General features: G+C 36.8%; 1 protein-coding gene across 3 annotated transcripts in view; it reads right to left on the reverse strand.

Annotated features, from left to right (window-relative positions):
• Positions 1-21729, reverse strand: part of osbpl3 (oxysterol binding protein like 3) — an 86069-nt gene that overhangs the window by 32680 nt on the left and 31660 nt on the right. Inside the window, exons 3-9 of one of the 3 annotated variants that reach the window (XM_012964407.3) lie at positions 19311-19538; positions 14904-15092; positions 7317-7433; positions 6700-6753; positions 3453-3566; positions 2145-2315; positions 45-165 (exon numbers count right to left, since the gene is read on the reverse strand). In XM_012964407.3, coding sequence (XP_012819861.2) covers positions 45-165; positions 2145-2315; positions 3453-3566; positions 6700-6753; positions 7317-7433; positions 14904-15092; positions 19311-19406 — 862 coding nt within the window. In that variant the 5' untranslated portion in view covers positions 19407-19538. 3 annotated transcript variants of the gene reach the window in all.

Genomic DNA, 21729 nt, shown 5'->3' on the forward strand with positions numbered 1-21729 from the left:
AACTGAAACATGTGGATGTATAAATAGAGTGTTTTATAGATTACCTTTTGCACATATCTCCATTTCATCTGAAGACTGGAGCCACGCTGGAACCCTTGTCTCATTATTTAAACAAGAGAATGGCAGATTGTTACCAAGCTTCAGCGAATTCTTTCTATTGAAATCCTGTAACAGTAACAGAGTTATCTTTTTAAAGAGCTCCAGCAAATTAACAAAATTTCTGAAACTTGCCAAGTGTATTATATTAGGCCAAGGTCAGGTACACAAATAACATCACCTATACGTCATAAGTCATCTTAAACAAAACCAGTGATCATAAATATAGAAAATGGCATGTGAAACCAGCTTGACATGTGAATAACGCTTACACTTGAAAAGCAACAAAACCTATTAAAGTCTGCTACCATTATTCTACATGAATCTGTTAGTAGACGAATGCCAATACAACCGCTGCCCTGGATGACCATACAGGAAGTTGCAGTGCATTAATAGCCAGAAAAATTTAGGCAGACAACCCATACAACTGCTGACTGCAGCAGAGTCTCCTGAAAACTTAGATCACAATTCTTAAGTATTTAAATGTATCAGAATATCCCTGTAGCACAAGAAATAATATTTCAAATATCAGAGCACACAGGGGTTTCTTAGTAATATGATGCAAACATTAAAAATTATTGAATTGCCTACAGGAATACAGTCGTTATTGCACATTATATTAGTGCTAGTGTAGCAAAGAAATACAATATTTCATTACAGACAAGACACAGATGAAATTCATACTGGAATGTGGGCTACACTGGAATGGTGTCTGCATAACAGCAGAATATGAGACACATACTTTTACCTTTGCCTAGACTTGTCATGTAAGGCTGGCCACTTTAGTAACAAGTATTTTCCTTAAAAGTTTATTTGTTAGGCGGGGGAAAGGTCAGGGTGGTTCCAACTGGGGTTCAGGAGACCATACTAATAAAACAGTGTTTTAGATTAACAAAAATGTAATAACTGTATATACATTTTTAAAGGAGAACTAAAGCTTAACTAAAGATATAGGCTAGAAATCTTGTACTTTATATTTTGGGCTTCTGTACCAGCCAAAGACACCCACAGTCCTTTAGCAGGGAAGATATGGGCATCCAAAGAAGCCCCAGTAGCCCCCATCTTCTTTTCTGCTGATTTACTGCACATGCTCTGTGCTGCTGTCACTTACTGAGCTTAGGGGCCCACTCACAATAAACTGTATATACAGAATATAAATGTCACAATATAAGGCTGATTAGCAATTCATTCACATTGCATTGCACTTCTGTAACCAGTGCAGTTGCCATAAGAATTTCATAATCAACCCTGTAGCATCAGTTTATATGACAGACAAACCTCATTTTCTGCTTGATAATTTGTGACGACCCCTAAGCTTTGCCTCTCTGAAGAGCTCAGAGAACCCGGACAGTTGTCAGTATTTGAGATGGGAAGCTCCTGTGACAACCGTAAAGACCTATATAATTGCTACTTTAGAAATGCTGAAACTTTTGGCTAGTGCAGTCAGTTTAGTATATAAAATATGGCATTTCTAGCTATATTTATTTTAAGGGTTTAGTTCTCCTTTAAAGGAGAAGGAAAGTCTAATAAAGAGTTAATCTCAAGATGCAGGCATACCTTCAGTTGTCTCAATAGTGCCCTTAAGTCTCCCCATACCTGTTCAGATAATCCGAAGCCAAACAGGAAGAAAAAAACGCTTAGCTGTGTAAAGAAAGTTCCCATAATGCCTCACTCCTGCACCGAGACCCAGACCAACTGAACATGCTCAGTTAGTTAGACTATGAGTTAGCTTCCTGCTGATTGGCTCAGATACACATTCCTAAGGGGGGGGGGGAGTGAGTTCTTAGCATTCTTGAGAGAGTGGGGAGCAGGAAAGAGCAGAGAGCAGAAAGCTGCGTGTCTCTGGCACATGAATTACAGACACAAGAAAGCTTTTTGCAGAGAAGTCAGTGCAGCATGTCTGAGAGTGCTTATGGCTGTATTTGCATAGAACTTTCTGATAAAGCTTACTAAGTTTTTACCTTTCCTTCTCCTTTAAACTTCAAAGGGGATATAAAGAGAAAGAAGCAATTCACTATACCTAGTAAAACCATTGTTTACTTTCTTACCTGAGGACTGGGAACAGTATCAAAAGCACTGGAAGCAGATTCTGTGGTTGAGATCATTGGGAAGAACGGAGCATTAAGGTCATGGGGAAAGACAGATATTTCATTCTGGCGATAAAGTCTGTGATCCCGAAGCTTCAGCACCCACTCTTCAAAAACCTCTGGAAATTTCACCTACAAAACAAAATATTTCTTTAAAACTCAACTCTTTTCATCCAATTAGTTTTTTTATTTTGCTTTCACAGAGTTACTATGGATTAATGTATACATTAGTACAATAACTAGCTAATCCTAAGTTTTATCCTAAGTCGGGGAATCAAGAAATAAACAAATTCCAGTTGGAGTTTCTACCATGTAACAAACTTGAGGAGATCCTCAGAGATTCCTAGGTATTCCTTGTACTTCTCTAGAATTAAGGCAAGCTTAGATTTAACTGCTCTACTAAACTGCTCTATTTTACTACCCTGGTGCCATCAGAGATCAAATAGAATTTATTATAGTGTTTGCACTGCTGTCTGCTGACTTGTGACATAACCTGCATTCATCCATCCATTTATAGGACGGCCTGTTTCCTAAGGTTAAAAGAAAGCCATGACATTTTGGAAATGGAGTAGGGTTAGCAGAGATCAGAGGTGTGGATTTGGCTATAAAACTGCACAATTTAACTGTGAAAGCTGGGATGTTGTGATACCACTGTTCAATAATCAGCACAAGTACATTCATAATGATTTCAGTTCCACACCTCTGATAAAGTAAGCAAAACCTTTAAATATTGGGAAATGCTGGAAGTTGTTGTTTGGCAATTACTGGAAAAGCATGTTAGCCCAGAATTATTCTATACTTTGCCCTAGGAAGAAGCAATTCAGGGGTTAAGTTTACTAAGCTGTGACTCAGGGTTACCCAGGCTTATTCCCTGTTGCTCCGTTACTGTAACTTTCTGTGCCTCAGGCACTGATTAGTAATTTAGCAAACACAATAGCCTCTACTCTTCACTAGGATACTTTTGTCTGCTTTACTTTGTACAATTAGGGGCATATTTATGATTGCTTACCTAAACAGCTGCAGAACTTTATTAAAGAACTTTTTTTAGTTCACTCAGGGAAAAAAACCTCAACTGACAAGGTAGTTTTGCCCCAAACCCTGAGCGAGTTCCTAGGGTTTCCTATATGACTGGACAAGTCAAAAAGCTCAAGCAATCTTAAATGAGCCCCTTAGTGTTGATACGGAACAAAAAAAATAAATAAATGATGAATACAGCAATTTTGGTAGCAATATTAGCATATTCCTCTAAAGAGCCTGCGTTTAGTTTACCTTCAGATGGTATATATGTTCCTCTGTATCAAGATCAATGCACTTTGTGGATTTTTTCACAGACATAACAGATAGCCCAACATCAATGCAGCCGTGTAACTTGCCTCTCTCCATCTATAAGAAAAAGAATAGTTTATAGAAGTTGTAGAATGTCTTAAGCAACAGGTTTGTATACTAGAGTTAATAATGTCTGGCCAGTTCTCCTTAGCTAAATGACACAACAAATATATACATTGTATGTTTAATATATAGGTTATATGTGTGTGAATGTAAATATGCTGGTGCTTTATTGATACATGTTAATAAAAATAATAAACAGCAGCAACTTCATAAAACAATCAGTGTAAACTAGAACTTGATTAGTAGCAGATTCAAGGAAAAGGTTACCACAAAATCAACAAACAAGGGCTGGTAGTGTTTTGTTACATGTTTGCAATTAGATACATGTTTATTTATTTCTGCATGATCAATGATTGAAGTGCCTTCAAGGACTAGAAATTTAATCTGTGGCCAGAAATATTGTTACTAGTAATTCAGTACTGTAAAGTCAAAAACACAATTGCTGCAACATTCCAAAAATCTATTAATAAAATAATAGTGAAACACACAAGCATATACACATGTAAAACCATAAAGAATAATTTTCAAAATGATAGTCATGAATTTAAAGGACTAATGAAAAAAACTGCATTCACTGGAGACAGGGAAAAATGCACCAGTCCGGGGGAACTTTCTATAGCCGCACCACCAACTTAAGATGGCCAAACACAGGCATATTAAAGTTGTCAATTTGTGTCCTTCACACCGATTTCACAGCTTATTTGGCCATTTATGGGGACCCTGGATGGGCCTACAGATATATGGCCTAAAATCGGTCAGTTGTTAATTGGACAGGTTTGATTTTCCCATCTGATTAGTGACTGCATCGGCTCATTGATAAGGTCCCCTCTCCAAAGGGTTTTACTCCCATCATTCTAATTCAATCATTTGGCACCTTAGGTGGGCAAATCTGCAAGATCCGCGCATTTGGAGACCTCGCCAAACAAGCAGATCTTGTAGTGTACGGCTACTTTTAGCTGATATTTCTAGGCATCCCCTAGGCATAGGGGCCCATTCATGAAACCATGAATTTTCGTTAGTTAAAAGCACAATTGTAAAAAATTTGGAGTAACCACAATAATTCCTGATGTGCGAAAACTCTTTTCTTGGTCATATGAAATAATATTGTGGTTGAGAACCAAAAGGCAAGAAAATTTAAAAAACGCGCAAAAAAACTTTCTGGCTTTGAAACTTCAATGCATGATTTTGGAAGCCTTCCATAGGACTCAATGGCACTCTGCAGCTCCAACCTAGCCAAAAGATAGTCACGATACCAAAGCTTGAATGAATTCTGAAATGGTCATAGTCTTTGCGAAAAATACTTTTTAGTTGAAGTTAACGAAAACCACAAAAAAGTTGTTCTATTTCAACAATATTATCATGGTCATTGCGAAAAGTTCTTAAAATGAAAAAAAATATGGGCCTCACATTATAGTAATTTTTATCCTATTTTAGCAGTAACGCAGCTATAGGAAGTACCCTGCTCAGTGTATTTTTCCTGGAATTAAACACTGGCCCAGAGAAAAAATAACCTCCTTGTCCTTTAAAGTCATAACAAGAATATGACATTAAAAGCATCCCTACTCTGCAAAGTTGTGCATTATTCATTAAATTAGTGTCATTTGTTTGTTTGTCTGCCTGCGCACTTCATCAGCTTAGGGTAGAAGCATGAAACATTTCGTTATTCAGAAGATAAGGCTGAGTAAGACATAGGGGGCCTTATTTAGAAGCAATGGGAAGGCTAAACTTAATATACTTCATCTGCTAAATCTACTTTTTTTTAAGTATGTATTTAAATGTAATGCATTGTTGCCCTGTGCTGGTAAAAACTGAAAGGCCGATTTATGAACCCTTGTCAAACAGCTGTGATGGTTTTCCATTACATTTTCCTGAAATTTTGAAATTTCATTTTGTCCTTGCTGGCCATTTGCAGAAGGTAGCAAGGATTAAAAGAGATGCTGCTGCTCAAAGTAGCCTACATAGTCTGCCAAACTGACAAAGATATCAGCTTTAATGGATGTGTCAGTTTGTAAATAAATGTTAAAAAAACAGCAAAATAGCTGGAACTGCAAGCTAGATCTATAATAAAGCTGCCCTTTAAGTCTTTGCTTTAGAAATGCTGTTACAGTTTATATAAATAAACTGCTGTGCAGCCATGGTTGCAGTCATTCAAGTTGAACATTATGCTACAGGGCACACCTTTATATAAAAGACAATAGAATAGCTCTGCAGAATTCAGCGTTATTAGTGAAATGCCTACCAACCCCAAAAAACAAACTATAGAATATAATCATTCTTCATGCAAAATAGGACATCTCTTGCCAATAAATAGGCCCCGGGTGAACAGGAACAAATTATATGTTTAAAAAAAAAAAAAAAAAAAAATGACGGGGGTTACTATTCTTTATATATTTTAAAAAATTATATAAGTAAGTTGCAAATGTGCTCAGCATGCTATACATGTTCTATTTTAAAATGTACTTAAATTTACATTAATTTTCCTTTATAAAGCATAAATAAGTTTATATTTTATTGTAAACTGATCTGAGGGAATTCAGCAAAGTGGCGTTAGCCCATAATTTTAGTGTTTGCTTACACTGGAAAACTATCTAATGCCAAATCAGTTTGATTTTTTTTTTTTTTTTTTTACAGAACCATATACAACTTTTTTTTTTAAAGAAAATTGCAATTAATAATGCCACAAAAGCTTTAACTTAAAATCATTGTAAGTAAATTACAAACAGTACTCTCCAAAATGATAAATTGTCACGCCATGCAGCATTTTTAACACTCAAGCTTCCCAAAATGTTCCCAAGACCTTCATGGAACTGGAATGAGGCTTTTGTGAAGACATTATTTTTATAATACTTGCCTGGCTTACTTCATTTTGCTCCACTTTTGTGAATAACCTTTGAAAATGATTTTGGCTCTAAGTGTGACATGAAGTAGCAATTTTTAAAAAGATGAAAATAGATTCAAGACCATCATAGAAAATGCTGTAACCAGCTTGAAATCATTCATGTGACACTAACCTAAAATGGTGATGCATTAAAAAAAAGGATGATCTAGTGCACACCTGCAGTAATGAAATTCTACTAGTATATGGTTAAAAGTTCGTATCAGCAAGAAAATAAATAAAAATACTCACATCTGCCTGACTTTTGGAATATTTCAAAATTCCTTTGTCCAAGAAGAAATAGCGCTATAAGAAAAAAAAAATAAATGAGATAAAAGGAAAGCTTTACAATCACAGGGATAAATATAGAAATTCATAGAATGGAATATCAAGTGTTTATATAAAATGCTTAGTTTTTCATGCTAGTCGTTTTTGTTTTAAAGGACAAGGAAAGGCTTATGGATCACAGAGGGGTCGGTGGTGTCCATGGTGCAAACTAAGGCGGAGGTGCTTTTCAGCAAAGAGAAGTTGCCCCCAACACCCAGTGATTAAGCCTATCTTTGGCTTTTAAGATTTAGAGTAAAATGTTATATATTTTAACAATGCAGAAGGACAGTCACTAATACATAACTGTTGCTGTAAAAAAAGCTCCTCTGGACCAGTCACAGTTTTCCACTGGACGACTGTGCTAAGAACATGGCAAGAATCTACCCCACGTGGGGAGATATTTTCTTATCTTGTTGATTGTACCCCACAGAAAACACTACAGGTGCTACATGAAACTAGAGTGTAATTTAAAATCAGGGAATCACAAATGGTAATTCCCACAAATTCCTGAAAAGCTTTAAAACACAAATTGCAATGCTTACCTTGTGCCAGCCTTTCAGTGGCCACTTTCTCTTCTTCAGAAGGAACCCCTCTTGCTTCTCAGGTTCCTGAACATAGTTTGTGCTACTCCGAAGGCCTTCCACAATCTCCCAGCTATCCTGCTTGGAGAAAATGATGGATCAGTGAAAGCTCTTCCCCAGACATACCAAATACTTTGTGTGTTAAACTGCACTAAGCAACTTCTCTGAAATCTTGTGGGCAGGTGGTGGTATACAGTTATATTGCGAGGTTCAACTTTTTTCTTCTTTAAACGAGCAGTTACAGTTGCCCAAAAGAGGAGTTACTTTCTCAAAAAAAAAAAAAATGAAGGGTGCTAAATTATTTATCATTTTCCCATTCATCTTTCAGTCTGCCTTTCAAGTCAATACAAGTTAACTATGGTAATGGTGACCATACCAACCAGCTATCAGTTTATATTGCAAACTTGAGGACAGCAGAAAAAACATTACTAAAAACAGGCACATAGTTTAAAGACAAACTCAATTGACCAGTTATACCCAACCCTGGATTTTTGAGAAAGTAAAAATCACAAACCAAGAGCAAATCCTGGAATAAATTAGCCAAAACAGAGAGTCCTTATGTTCTGATTTCAGCTTCATTGTGGTGCAGATGAAATTGCTTTGAATCCAGGAACAAGCTGACAGCACAATGACCATTTAACACCTTATAATGGTCCTACATTTGCACATGGCACACCAATATTTACAGTATTAGACACTTTATTTCACGAGGCAGGAGAACTCTTTATACTTCTTTTGAGCACAGCATTGCTTCCCTATATTTTGCCTATCCAGGGAATTGTATAAGGCCCATAAAAATGCAGAGAGGTTTTTCTCAGCAAGAGTCAGAATAATCAGTCTAAGGTCTTGGAGGGTTTTTATACCCTCTTACAAACACACACTATACCAAGGCTCTGCAGAAGGGAGTATAAAGGAGTACAGCAAGCCTTGGGAATTTAAACAGAGTTTCAGGGTGGTTGTTCTTGCAGCTGGGTTTATAACAGTAAAACAATAACGCAGTACATAGTAGCTGATAAGACCAGCTCTGGAGATGTACTCAGGAATGCAGGCTGAACAGTGAAGGGGTGCAAAAAAATCTGCAGATTAACCCTTGCTGTACAGATTCACCCATAACAGGGTACAGATTAAATATTCTGGCTTTAGGATCTAGAAAGAAATAAATCTCTTCAGCAAGCCACTCATAATCCAAACACATGAAACAGCATTTCTGTAGGTTCTGTACACCATTTTTTCCCCTTCTCAGATTGCCAGACTACAGAACAAAAATTACAAAATTTCTACAGAAATCAGCTCTCCAATTTCCACAATGGCCTGAAGAGTCTTGGCTGTAGAAGAGCTGACTATCATCAATACAATTATACAAGGTAATCAGAGGTGGCAGTAGCAAAGGAAAAATTCTGCATTCAATAGCATTACCAAATATTTATTTATTTCCCGTTATCTATATAGTACCAACACATTTCTGCAGCGCTATACAGAGATTATTCATTTTTCACATCAGTCCCTGCCCCAGAGGAGCTTACAATCGAATGTCCCTATAACATTTGCACACAATATGGTCAGAAGTATGTTTTTGCAGTGTGGGAGGAAACCCACACAAACACAAGAACATTTCTTGCATCACTGATGGAACAATGAATTCTGAACTGTACCAGAGAATTCTAAAGGAAAATGACAAGACATCTGTCCATGAACTGAATCTCAAGAGACAGTGGGCCATGCAGCAAGACAACGATCCTAAACACACAAGTCATTCTACCAAAGAATGGATAAGGCAGAATAAATTGAATGTCCTGGAATGGCCAAGTCAAAGTCTTGACCTTAATCGACTGAAATGTAGTGGAAAGACCTAAAGTGAGTGGTTCATGTGAGGAAATCCACCAGCATCCAAGAGCTGAAGCTGTTCTGTATGGAGGAATGGGTTAAATCGATGTCGATGTGCAGGACTGATCAACAGTTACCCCAAATTAGTAGCAGTTATTGCTGCAAAAGGGGGTCACACCACATACTGAGAACACAAGTCACTTACTTTTGCCACACGTAGATATCTTATTGGTACATTTTTTTTTTTCAATAAATACACAACAAAATAATAATTTTTTTTTTCATTTGTTTAACTAAGTTTTCTTCATGTACTTTTAAGACTTCAGAAAATCAAAGGATGTTTTAGATAACATTCATTTAATAACATAGAAAATTTTAAAGGGTTCACAAACTTTCCAGCACCACTGTATGCAAACGATATGGACAGTGCTCCATCTTTTTTACATTGTACAGGTATGGAATTTCTTATTTGGAAACATCTTACACAGAAAGCTTGAAATTACAGGAAGGTCATGTCACATAAAATTATTTGCTTAAAATGGATTCGAATTCTTTCTTGGTTATTTTCTTTTACCCTACTGTGTCTATTCAATGTTTTAACTCTTTTTAAAGACATTAGATATAGTGATCCAAATTACAGAAAACCCCAGGTTTCAAGCATTCTGGATAATAGATTGTATACCTGTACTTCACTGTATTTAGCCCTATGCATATTGTACTGTTGGAGAGTAAAGTACAACAGCAATGATGTTTCAGCATCACTTGAGACATGTAAAGGGATTAAGGTAAAAAAAGATGGTGGGGGGGAGAAAAGTCATGTTCTCTCTACAGAGACTTCTACTCCATTAAAGCCACTTTGCACATTGTCCCATTTATTTGAGCCAAATAAGCAATTTCCTCTAGGCAATAATACACTAAGAGAATATTTTCATTTAGAAGGCCATCTGCAGAATAGTAAGATGTTTACACTATTGCTTTAAACAGTAGTGCTAAACTGTACAGCACTTCCTGGGATATCTATAATACATTTACAATTTTGTAACAGTTCATAATTATTATTATTAAGTTAGAGACAAAGACAAATGTTCATCCTACAGCTGATTCGGTGTGAACAAATTACCAGACAAATTTCACTGCCACTGAATTTTCCCTGGATCAAGGTTTCTTTATAGTTAGACAAAGGGCTGAAACCCATCTGTATTCAGGTATTAACTGAATATGCCAACGGCACAGTGGGCACTAAATTCACTTATTATAAAAGATATTTAAAGTGCTAAAAGTCATAACTTTCTTTTACCATCAATAATACATCTAAAAGGTCCTTGAAATGTTAATTCAAGTTTTTTAAATTATATAAATTTAACATTAACAGTAAATTTTGCATGGCTACACATATCAGTTCAGTCTGCAGCATGTAGCTAAATTAATTGCCAACTAGCCATGCAGGATGTGGATTCAATATGTGGCTACTATTAAAGGGGTGAGGTGGCAACCCTAGCCTGCACCCACAGCCATTGTTTTGGCTGGGGTACAAGCGTACAAATTGTAATTCAGAGTTAACTCTGAGTGAAACTGCTGACGTATGCGGTTTTGTGCTGAATAAAGTATAGTGTGCTGCACCTGGGCCAACACAATGGCTGTGGGTGCAGGCACAATAGCCAGCTTTTTGTAGCATGTGGGTGGATTCTCAGCCTGCGTTTATCTGCCTGTGTGGCATTAACCTGAGACATGTGTGGTAAAAAAAATCTCTGCAAACAGGGCTGAACATGGCACAATCCAGGTATATCTTAATTAGATGGTACTTAAACGCTTGCTTGCTGCCCTTGATGTCTTTTTTTTTCTTCTCAACAACAGCTACTATGATACAATTCCACTAATTATTTTACTAAATAGCAGGGGAAACAGACCCTGCAACGGCTGGGGGGGGGGGGGGGGAAGCAGTGGGACTGATAAACAGTTTAGGGACTAAATAATCTGAAAAGTGTGGAGTTGATAGCTCATAATTCAGTAAATAGATTTAAACAGCCCTATAATAAGGAGTTCGTAGAAATAGTGTAAAGATTCATTAATAAGCTAATAAATCAGTCAGTTGATTGGGGGTTTAGTGAAATTTACCTTAAGTCATTAATTTATTGATGGTCAGTGGAGTTTGCCCATACCTACCCCCTGTCAAGCTTCTGTGCATTGTAATTAATTGCTTGATACATAAGTTAAAGGGGAACTCTGGCTTCGGAACCAAAATTTGAGCCCCACCCATCATATAAACCCCAAATATACCAAAAAGTATGAAAAATACAATTTTTATATGTTGAAATCCAGCTGCAAAACAGTTCTATTTCTGCATCATTAGAAATCCTGGCAGGGGTGGAGGGAGTAAAACATTAACGTTACAAATTCTAATAACTTCTCCTCAGCTTACACACACCATGTAGAAGCTACATAACCCACAATACATAGCACTGCAGTGTTCTTTTCATTACTGATATCACATGTGCAGGGGATTGTGGGATTTAGAGGATCCAGGCTGAGGGCAGTCAACTACTGTTATGTTTTTTAGGAGTCTCAAAATAGTCGGCCAGATCAGCAGGAGAATAGGGTGCTAGGCTTGGGTAACTGCTCCAAACCCTATTATTACGTTACATTAAAAATCATGAAAAGGCTGCATATTCATTAATTGATCTATATTGCAAGGCTTCTTGAAATTATGTTTACTTTTAAAAATGCATAAGTTGTGTTTAGGTGGTGTTCCCCTTTAAGTAAGCTTCTATGCGATTTATGTAAGTTTTTATAAACATTATGTAAATGTCATGAATTTTTCAAAATAACTTTATTTATAACTTATACAATTAACACATCAGTCCCCCCTGTGCATAAAAATCAAAATACATTCAAAGTTTTGTAGAAGTGTCTGAAAGCCCTGTAACCCATGCAAAGCTCTTTTCTCTATTTGCCAATGAAAATGTTGATATAGCCATTACATTATTACAGTTATATATTTCAGGGTTTAACAATACTTTAATACTGCAGTTTTTTAATGTTAAAATTTGCCTTAGGAGCTTAGCTCTGCTCTTCATGGTGAGAAAAATGAATTATGTCTACCACTCTGGAAGCTCGCAGCACATCAACTGTGGGTAGGAGAATACATTATATATCTATTGATCCTGGAGTAGTTTTCCCAGGAAATGATAAGCAGTGAGTGGATTTTTTTCACTGTTCAGATTTCTTTTAGGTCATTGATCTTAATCACACAAAATAAAATTAGAGTGACACCAACATAAACTAAATAACAGGATTCCTTTTAGCAACAGCTTATACTGTCATTTAACCCCATTAAACAAAAAAATAATAATAAGACTTTTACCAAATCCTTAACTGCTTAGCTGCACACCTTCTTTACCCTCCAAAACTGCAAATATATCCTGGCATTAATTTGAAGCCTCAAAATACTTCAGGCGTCCCCTTAGGTCAGTGGTAGACAGTGATTTCAAGTGTTTTGTCACCAAAGCATGATAGATAGATAAATAAATAGACACATAGATGCCATTTGGAAGACCAGCACAACCGAGATTGAGATTGAAAGAAAAATGTGGCGTTTCCCAACAGGGACCAAAGCACCACGTCCGTTGTTTATGCTACAATAAGGGAGATACGTTTTTTTTTTTAATCCCAATCCCGGTTGTGCTGGTCTTTTCCAACAGGTATGTAATTGTTTTTACTATGCACCTAGGTTTCATTTTTGAAATATATACATATTTTTAAAATGTATTATATTTTCTCTGTAATTATAAAACAGAACCTTGTACTTGATCCCAACTAAAATATAATTAATCCTTATTGGAGGCAAAACAAGCCTATTGGCTTTATTCAATATTTGAATGATTTTTAGCAGACTTAAGGTAGGGAGATCCAAATTACATAAAGATCCCTTATCTGGAAAACCCCAGGACCCAAGCATTCTGGATAACAGGTCCCATACCTTAAATTGTACCTCAGAAGCGCCATAAGCGTTTTCTGCCTACCCCTTATTGTACAGCACTGCGGAATATGTTGGCGCATTATAAATAAATGTTAATAATAATACCCCTTGATCCGGTCATGCTTTCAAGCAACTGATGTTGTAATAAAGTAATAAAGTGTGTAGTGCTTCATTTTTTGAGTGATACAAGCTTGTCATGTTACAGGACCTCGCTTTTGGCAGATTTCCCATGGGTGGGAGGGAGATTATGCTTCAGTGATAAAACATTCGAAATCATCCTGCTTGCCATTACCCATCCAGCCACAGGCAAAACAATGCAAATATGAATGAATAAAATGTGCAAATAATGTATGTTGCCAGGGTTTCTCCACAAAATATCTCAAAAACATTTTTTTCTGCTTTTTTTAAGCCAGTTCAGATTTGTCAGTGCTATAAGGTTATATTTTCTTTTAAGGGTGTAAAGTATATGTATATAGTATAATAATGAGTTTTAAATGATTATATATCTATTAGATTCAGTGGCCTAAGTATACAGGAAGCAGACCAGCGATTGAAGGGGGTCCGAACCAATGGGTTTGCTTCCTCTATAAGCCTTAAAAATTCCCCTGTTCTAGGCAGCACCATAAGCTCCAATAAGCAGGGCCCTCTTATCTTTATCCAGAAAAGTCCCAAGCATTGTGGATGATAGATCCTTTACCTGTACCTGAAGACAGGACTGTGTAGATATACTGTCAAAGTTTGTTTAATTATAGTCCCAGTTAATCTCTCTAATAAAGTCCTACTCAGTTATACTGCCTTAAAAAATCCCTTGGAAAATGGGTTAAATTTTCCTTTGTGCTAAACAAAGCACATTTTAAAAAGGTATATATGTATTTTAAATATATTTACATATAGAGGTATAGGATCTATTATCCAGAATGCTTGACCTGGGGTTTTCTAGATATTGGATGATTTGGTCTCTAATTCAGGAAAACCAAAAATGACATATGTTAGAGAAAGAGCTAGTGTTGAAAGGAGTTACATTTTTTAACATAGGGGAGAAAATCCAAGTGTGACAATAGAACCAGTAACCAAAAGATATTGGGAAAATAAAATAGTTAAAGGGGACCTGTCACCTTAAGAAATAATTCCAAATTTAGTTCTACAATGTTAGTTGAGTAAAATAAACTTCACTTGCTCTATATAAATAATCTAAATCTTGTTTCCTTCAGTCTTGGAATTACACAATCCCAGCAAGCAGGCAGGCACCATTTTGTGGACACTGTTATTTAGAGAAGCTTTGCATCATGCCAAAATCTTGTTTATGTGATTGAATTGAGGACCAGATGCCCATGCCCATGCACTGGCTACACAATTAGATGATGAGGAGGGAGAGGGAAAGTGAGGAGTGCATTGACATCTAGGAAGTGAGGAGTGCAGTGACATCTAGGAAGTGCTGAATGGAAAGTTAAAATTATTGTCTGCCTCGCCTCTATGCCTAAGGCATAGAGGTGGGGCAAACAATATATAATTGACAGCCGGGATTTCTGACTGTCTTTATAATGGCTATGGATATGTTAATAAAAAAAGGAATTTGGATTCCATGTTTAATTTGAACAAGACTTTTATTATACAGCTTTTTATGTCAAGGTGACAGGTCTGCTTTAAAAGGAAAGCTTAGAATCTTCGCAAGAACCACTAAAAATGTGCTGATTATATGAAAAGAAATAGTGGTTTTAGTTCAAAGAGATTTTGTTCTCAGTACATACCATCCACGGAGTGTGAAATCTGGAGCTGGAATCATTTCCAGCTTTCTGAAGGCATTCTCCACACAATGACTTTGTGTTCAAAGCTGATTTGTCACAGGCTAAGCACAAGTTGTGTTTTTTTAGCTGCCTTCTTCTTACCCATAGGTTCTTTATTAATTCTACGGTCTTCTGAGGATGAATGTGATTGGTCTATACACAACGGACATAAGGGAAGGCCAGTTAGGCTCCATTTTTATGTTTTTTTTTAACCCTTACTGGATTTTATGTTCTTTATAACCCTTACTGGATGTACAGATAAGCATGGAAATGCTTTGGGGATTTCTAACAGAAAATACCCAAAACACCACAAAAAATCAAATTACATTTACATAAAAGAATTGGAATTTAATGTACAACTTAGTATATTTCAAAGTAAACATACTGCATGTGTATCTTATTAGTCAAAGTTTAACCTCTTCAAATGACTACCAAGGACCCCAAAGGGCCACTTTAATAGTATTCAGAATCAGTCAGTACAAAATCAATCGTAAATCAACCAATACATAAGCTAATGGTTCCCAAAAAGAGAGTCCATAAAGGGGAGCTGCCATAAATCTTTACAGCCTCCTTCTATGTCGATAGAAGCCATAATTTACAAACTCTCCTTTAACATTCAGGAGATTTCCAAAATTTTAGAATTTTGGTGCTCATGGCAACAAATCACAACTTTGGCGTAGTTGGGAAGATTAAAAATATTGCTGGTTTTGTTTTAAGGGGGAAGACTATTTTTAGTAGCTTAATGCACAAAATGCCCAAATTTCTTATACTAATAATGTGGTATACTGATAGGCGAGTGCAGAGAACCCCCATGTCTCTGTATAGAAACAAACCACCCTACTTATATTAACTCCTAAAAGTCCCCTGTTACAGCTTAGTTATTCCCATGCAAAATGCAGTCTTCTGATTGAAACAATATAAAAAAAACTGTAGTTTTGTAAGGAGAGCTAGTACAGAAAAAAAATGAATTCTACTGAATGCAGCAAAAGGGAAAGTACCCTGATATTAAGGAAGTTGGCCTCTCAATCTTCCCTGTGCAATGCAAACAAATACACACTAGAGCAATATTAAACATATTTGCAATGTCATATTTCACTAAAATTGTGTATGCTGCTACCGATGTAAATATGAATAGAGTGCTAGGGGGGGTAACCAAATCAGAACTGCTACCCTCTTCAACTGCCAAACATTTCTGTCACACATAAGATATATTGTACTATAACAGTAATGTACAATGATGTTGCTGCAACTTTAAGTTTAAGTGCTGTTAAAGTGGGTTGTTGACCTTGGAGTTTAATTTTGGTATGATGAAGAGATTAATAATCTGAGACAAATTGCAATTGGTCTTCATGGTTTATTATGTGCATTTTTTAAAAAACAAAAAAATGGATTATACTTATTGTTCAGTAGCAAATAAGTCAGAAGGCAAATAGCAAAAAAAAATATATATAAAAAACAAATAACGGAGATAATAATAACGCAGTAAAAGGTTGCTTAGAATTGGTCATTCTATAATATACTAAAGCTTAACTTAAATGGTGGAACAACCCCTTTAAATGCAGTTTAACTATAGTATCATTTTGTGTCTAATCCACATCCTCAACTACTTTTTCCACACTGATCTGTTCTGTGGTCCTGACATTAAATATAAATTTGACACTGCATTTATATGGCTATGCGTGCTGGGGGCCATTAAGCATGAAGACTGCACTACAATTTTAATGCTATGCATTTTGTGGATAATTATCTCTACGTGTGTTTTAGCAGAGGCAATTCTCAGTATTATCAATGGAAGGGTATTTTTTGGAGTTAACTAGCCTTGAAGTAGCTACTAGTAGCCCAGTGTGTCTTCACCCTAAATCCTACCCACGGTTCAAAAAGTACTCTAGGCGACATGTCATCCACTTCTGACTTAAGGACAGTGACACACGGGGGGGGATTTGTTGTGGTGCGACTAATCTCCCCGTGTGTCACGGCCCTAAAAAAAATGCATTATCCCATTATTTGTGTGCCTGAATAAATCTGATAAGCCATAAATACACCATGAACTAATTTCATTTGATATTGCATTTAAAAATGTATTGTTACTGATTTTCAAATACTGCATTTAACAGAATAATGACTTAAATAAATAAACAAAACTACAATGACATACCAATTCTTCGTTGTGGCTTTTTATTACTCACAAAATTATTTCTTTCAAGCCTTTTTATAAACACCAGGAATAGTGCCAGAGAGCAATATTAATGAAGCCCCATATTTATCCCAAGAGCCATATTTTCACATTGCTAATAGCGTACGGAATACCGACATGCATCAGCATGCATCCACCCACCCCTACTGCTCCAAATGAAGCAAAACCACATCTACAGATGGCAAGGTGATAATAAAGTTCACACCATTCCAGGCTAAGAATTTGCTTCCCAGAAATGGAGGAAAGAAACATGTTGGACCACAGGTGGTATCCCTAGAAACAGTTTCCTAAGTGCACTGTCTAAATATAAATAATTCACTGCTGTACACTGCTTGTATTCCTGCTAAATGTGCCTCCTTGTAAATCACCCCTGCAGATGGCTTACTTGCTGATCAATTTAATAATGAACAAACATTTTTTCTTTTCATGCCTTAAAGAGATACTGTCATGATTTTTATGGTGTACTTTTATTTCTAAATGACACTGTTTACATAGCAAATAATTCACTCTACTTTAAAATAAAAATTTAAAATTTTATTCTTGAACCAACAAATGAATTTTTTTAGTTGTAATATTGGTGTGTAGGCGCCATCCCAGTGCATTGTGCCTGAGTCTGAGCTTTCAGAAGGAGCCAGCGCTACACATTAGAACTGCTTTCAGGTAACCTATAGTTCCATAAATTTTAGAAAGAGAAAAGGACACTTAGCAAAGTGTTGTAAATTCAGCTAGCATTGTTTGCATGGTAGACTAATTTGTTTCTTATATACAACCTCAGGTTTAGCAAATCATGCTCCTGGAGCCTAGGGTTTCCAGATTTGAAAGAACTTGTTGTGAGTTCCCAATAGTATAGAAGTTGGTTTTTCAATAGTTATAATTGTAGTTATACGAGCTTTCAATTGGGGGATTGGGAGAAAGGGGGTACATAAAAATCAGTTGTTTTGCTGCTGTAAATATATAGGTAATACTTTTCTATTATTCCAATTATTATTGGGAATCCACAAGTTCATTAAAACAATCCAAGGATCTTTCTAAGATGCATATATTGATCAAGCCAAACACTCTGAACCAAAAGCATTATAGGACAGTACCACCATATATGGCCCATTGTACACTCTCCTCCACAATTTCTAAAACAAATGAATGAGAGGGGAACATTTGTAGGGATATTCTGGGAATTTTTTTGCCCTTCAGCTTTCTGGCCTGTAACTTGTCGGCTTATTATATTTGCCATAATATTTTTGATTGTGCTATCTTATTGTTTGATCTGCTTTTTTAAGCTGTAACAATTTAAGTTTTGTAGCCATATCATTTCATTGGTTACAAGTTGTTAAAGTAGGGTTTGCTTTGTGGCCCATTATAGTCATGAGAATTGTTGTGTAAGGGTCTGTTTTTTTTATTTTTATTTTCCCTTTTTTCAGTAAGCTGCTAGTTGTATAAATATACCATTCATCATGGTCTTATGAGCACCCCAAAAGGATAGTATGGGCATGGACCGAATTTAGATGATCTTTATAATAATTAAGGAGAGCCTGTTTTGTTTGTTCCAACTGAGTCAGAATGTGTAGTAAGAAGCCTGATAAGTGCAATCGGAATGTAGAAGGTTTAATAATAAAACTTGTCAAAGTTAGGGATACAGGAGAATGATCTGACCAAGTGGAAGAAGGAATGGAGGAAGTATGAGCATTGGGCATTACTGTTATAGACAAAGATATTTGGTCAATCCTTGTATGGACAGAATGAGATTAAAAAAAACACATCATTCTAATGCAGTTGGATAATGCTCCCTCAAAACATCAGTAACTTGTAGATCAGACAAACAGTCTCTTATAGTTTTAGCAGCCGTGCTATCTATGACCAATGGTTGCAGGAAAGATCGTAATTGCTACATGTATGGCCACCTTTGGACAGGCAGGTATGCAGATACTGTTTGAAATATAATGGCTAAATAGCAATTAGTTATGAACAGCCCATAACAAGTTGGAAAATAAAAGCAAAGACCTGACTGGAAAATGCGCTTGAGCAAATAAGAACCTATCTTCATGAATGAGCCCTATAAGTGTAAGGACTATTTTTTTTTTTATACATTTTATACATAGAGAAAATACAATTAACATTTTTTATACTTGAAATAATGCCATCATAAGTCTTTCAGAGGAAAAAAAGGCAGTCATACTAACCTGTCGACTCCCAAGCTTGGAGGAACAGCTGCTTGTGCTCCTAGATGGAGACAGCATTCTTTGGGAGACACCCAGATTTCTTTCTTCACCCATCATAAACTGTCTGATCTGTTCTCAGGAAAGAGGATAACTCCACCAACAATATTTATGCAATAAAAGCTGCTGAACTCCAGATATATGCAGTTCTTCAGTCATCTTTTTTTGCTGTGGCTATGCATCACTTCAACCCTATAAAAAATATATATATATGTTTACATAAGAAAGACTGAAATGCTCACTGGGCATATAAGGCTTTACAATAACACTACTTTTTGTGCTAGATACAATTGCACAGTTAGAAATCTCACCCAATGCCAATAGATGTCAAGCAATGTGATTCAAAGAGAGCTGATGCAAGCACTTACACCTGACTTCCCTTGTGTGACACGCTTCCATTGCAAATTAATGAAAAGGTTCCTCTACACAAATGACTTATGGAAACCCCTCTTTCATAATAATTTCAGTTTTGAAGCATGATTTGTCTTATAGAGATAAAATGCAGAGAGAGATATCCCAAGCCCCAAGCATTCCAGATAATGGATCTCATACCTGAAAATGTACTGACATTGCTAATTGCACCTGAGGGTCAGGCGATTACAGAGCAAAAATGCTCAATGACAAACTTCCAAGCTATAATCACCTGACCCATGTGCTTACCAATACATTTTTTTATTAGGCAACAATATTTCTTTTTTTTTTTTTTGCTATTAAAATAGTAAAATGAAAGAAGTCCATCCTGCATACATTTACATGCGTTACAATACCATAAAAATATTATAGTGAATGTTGTAATGTATTTAAAAATGAGTTAACTTGTAAATACAATGAGAATGAAGATATACGCTGGTTATTTCAAGCACCGCTTGCCTAAGGTTGTCTGCAGAAACACAGATAAGTGGCACAGCTAAAAATAGAAGTAGCCTGGGGAATATTAATAGACATTTTAAATGGAGTGCCGAGAGGCAGAAGAAGAAAAATAAAAAGCCCTAGCCATGGGATTTCAGAAAGGGAACACATTGCCATGGAGATTAAGTCATTTATGAAAGGCACATTAAAATAGGGCAACATATAGCACACTCTGCACGTGCTGTGCACATTTACAGGTAAATACGGATGTAATGCAGTTCATACACGAAGCAGGAGGACTTGGAAAATAGAAATACATTCAAGCAAAGGACGCACAAAAGACTACAACTAGTGTATCTTGTCAGGGATCAGCTGATAAGAAGCAAGACTCAACAAGACAAGACATACAGGAAAAAAAGGCAAAGAAAGTCAACTGGGAAGTAGGTGTTAAAAGACAAACTTGCTAAGAACATTAACACGCTAACTACAGATTACATGATTCATGGTCAGATTACGTGTATTTAAAGATTAAAAGATTTAAGGGGGAAATTAACATTTTATTACTTAGGGCAGTGCTGTCGTACTGAGGGCTGGAATTTTTTTGGCCTATGTGGTAGAGGGCCAATAATGGAAGCCAGTTTTTGCCAATCCCCCTTTTTAAACTGCACCCACTTCAGGCCACACCCATGTAATCACAAGACTATACCCACATTAATGGTGGTAGCACAGCAAGACCCAAATGGTTGGTGCTCACAGCAGGATATTCCCCATTACTCATATGTAAAAGAAGTCATATCAAGCTACACCCTTAATCCATATGCCTCCTCCTCCCCTGTTGGTTGCACAGCAACCCCCAGCAAAAAATAATTACACACCTTAGGGACCCCATAACCACTATTTCCAAATTCTAGCAAACTCCCAGAACTGCCAGGTTCACCTTCCACGGACAGCATAGGGCATGCAGAGTATGGCACACACCAGCAGGGTAGGCCATGCAGCAGAGTATAGCATAGGGCAGGCAGAGTATGGAACACACAGGCAGCAAAGAGCAGGCAGAGTATGGCGCACACACAGGCAGCATAGGGCAGGCAGAATAGTATGGCAGTATGGCACACAAGCAGCATAAGGCAGGCAGAGAATGGCATGCACAGGCAGCATAGGGCAGGCACAGTATGGCACACACAGGTAGGCAGAGCGTGGCAGACACAGGGAGGACAATGCAGTCACAGTATGGAACCCACTGGCAATATAGGGTAGTAAGAGTATGGAAAACACAGGCAGTGTAGGGAAGGCAGAGTATGGCACACACACACAGGCAGGGTAGGGCAGGACAGGCAGAGTAGGGAAGGAGACAAGGAAACCTATTATGGAAAGGCAGGTAATGTGAACACTCCAAGATGAACAATTTGTACTGCAGTATGTACAGTGACAATGCCAGCACTGTTCCTACAGCCTGAGGTGTAAACAAGTAAACAATGTGAGAATGCACAGTGTAAGGTCTTATTGGTGTGAACAATGCAGGGTCTCAAGGGTG

Source organism: Xenopus tropicalis, chromosome 6 (genome assembly GCF_000004195.4).
Source record: "Xenopus tropicalis strain Nigerian chromosome 6, UCB_Xtro_10.0, whole genome shotgun sequence".
Lineage (NCBI taxonomy): Eukaryota > Metazoa > Chordata > Amphibia > Anura > Pipidae > Xenopus > Xenopus tropicalis.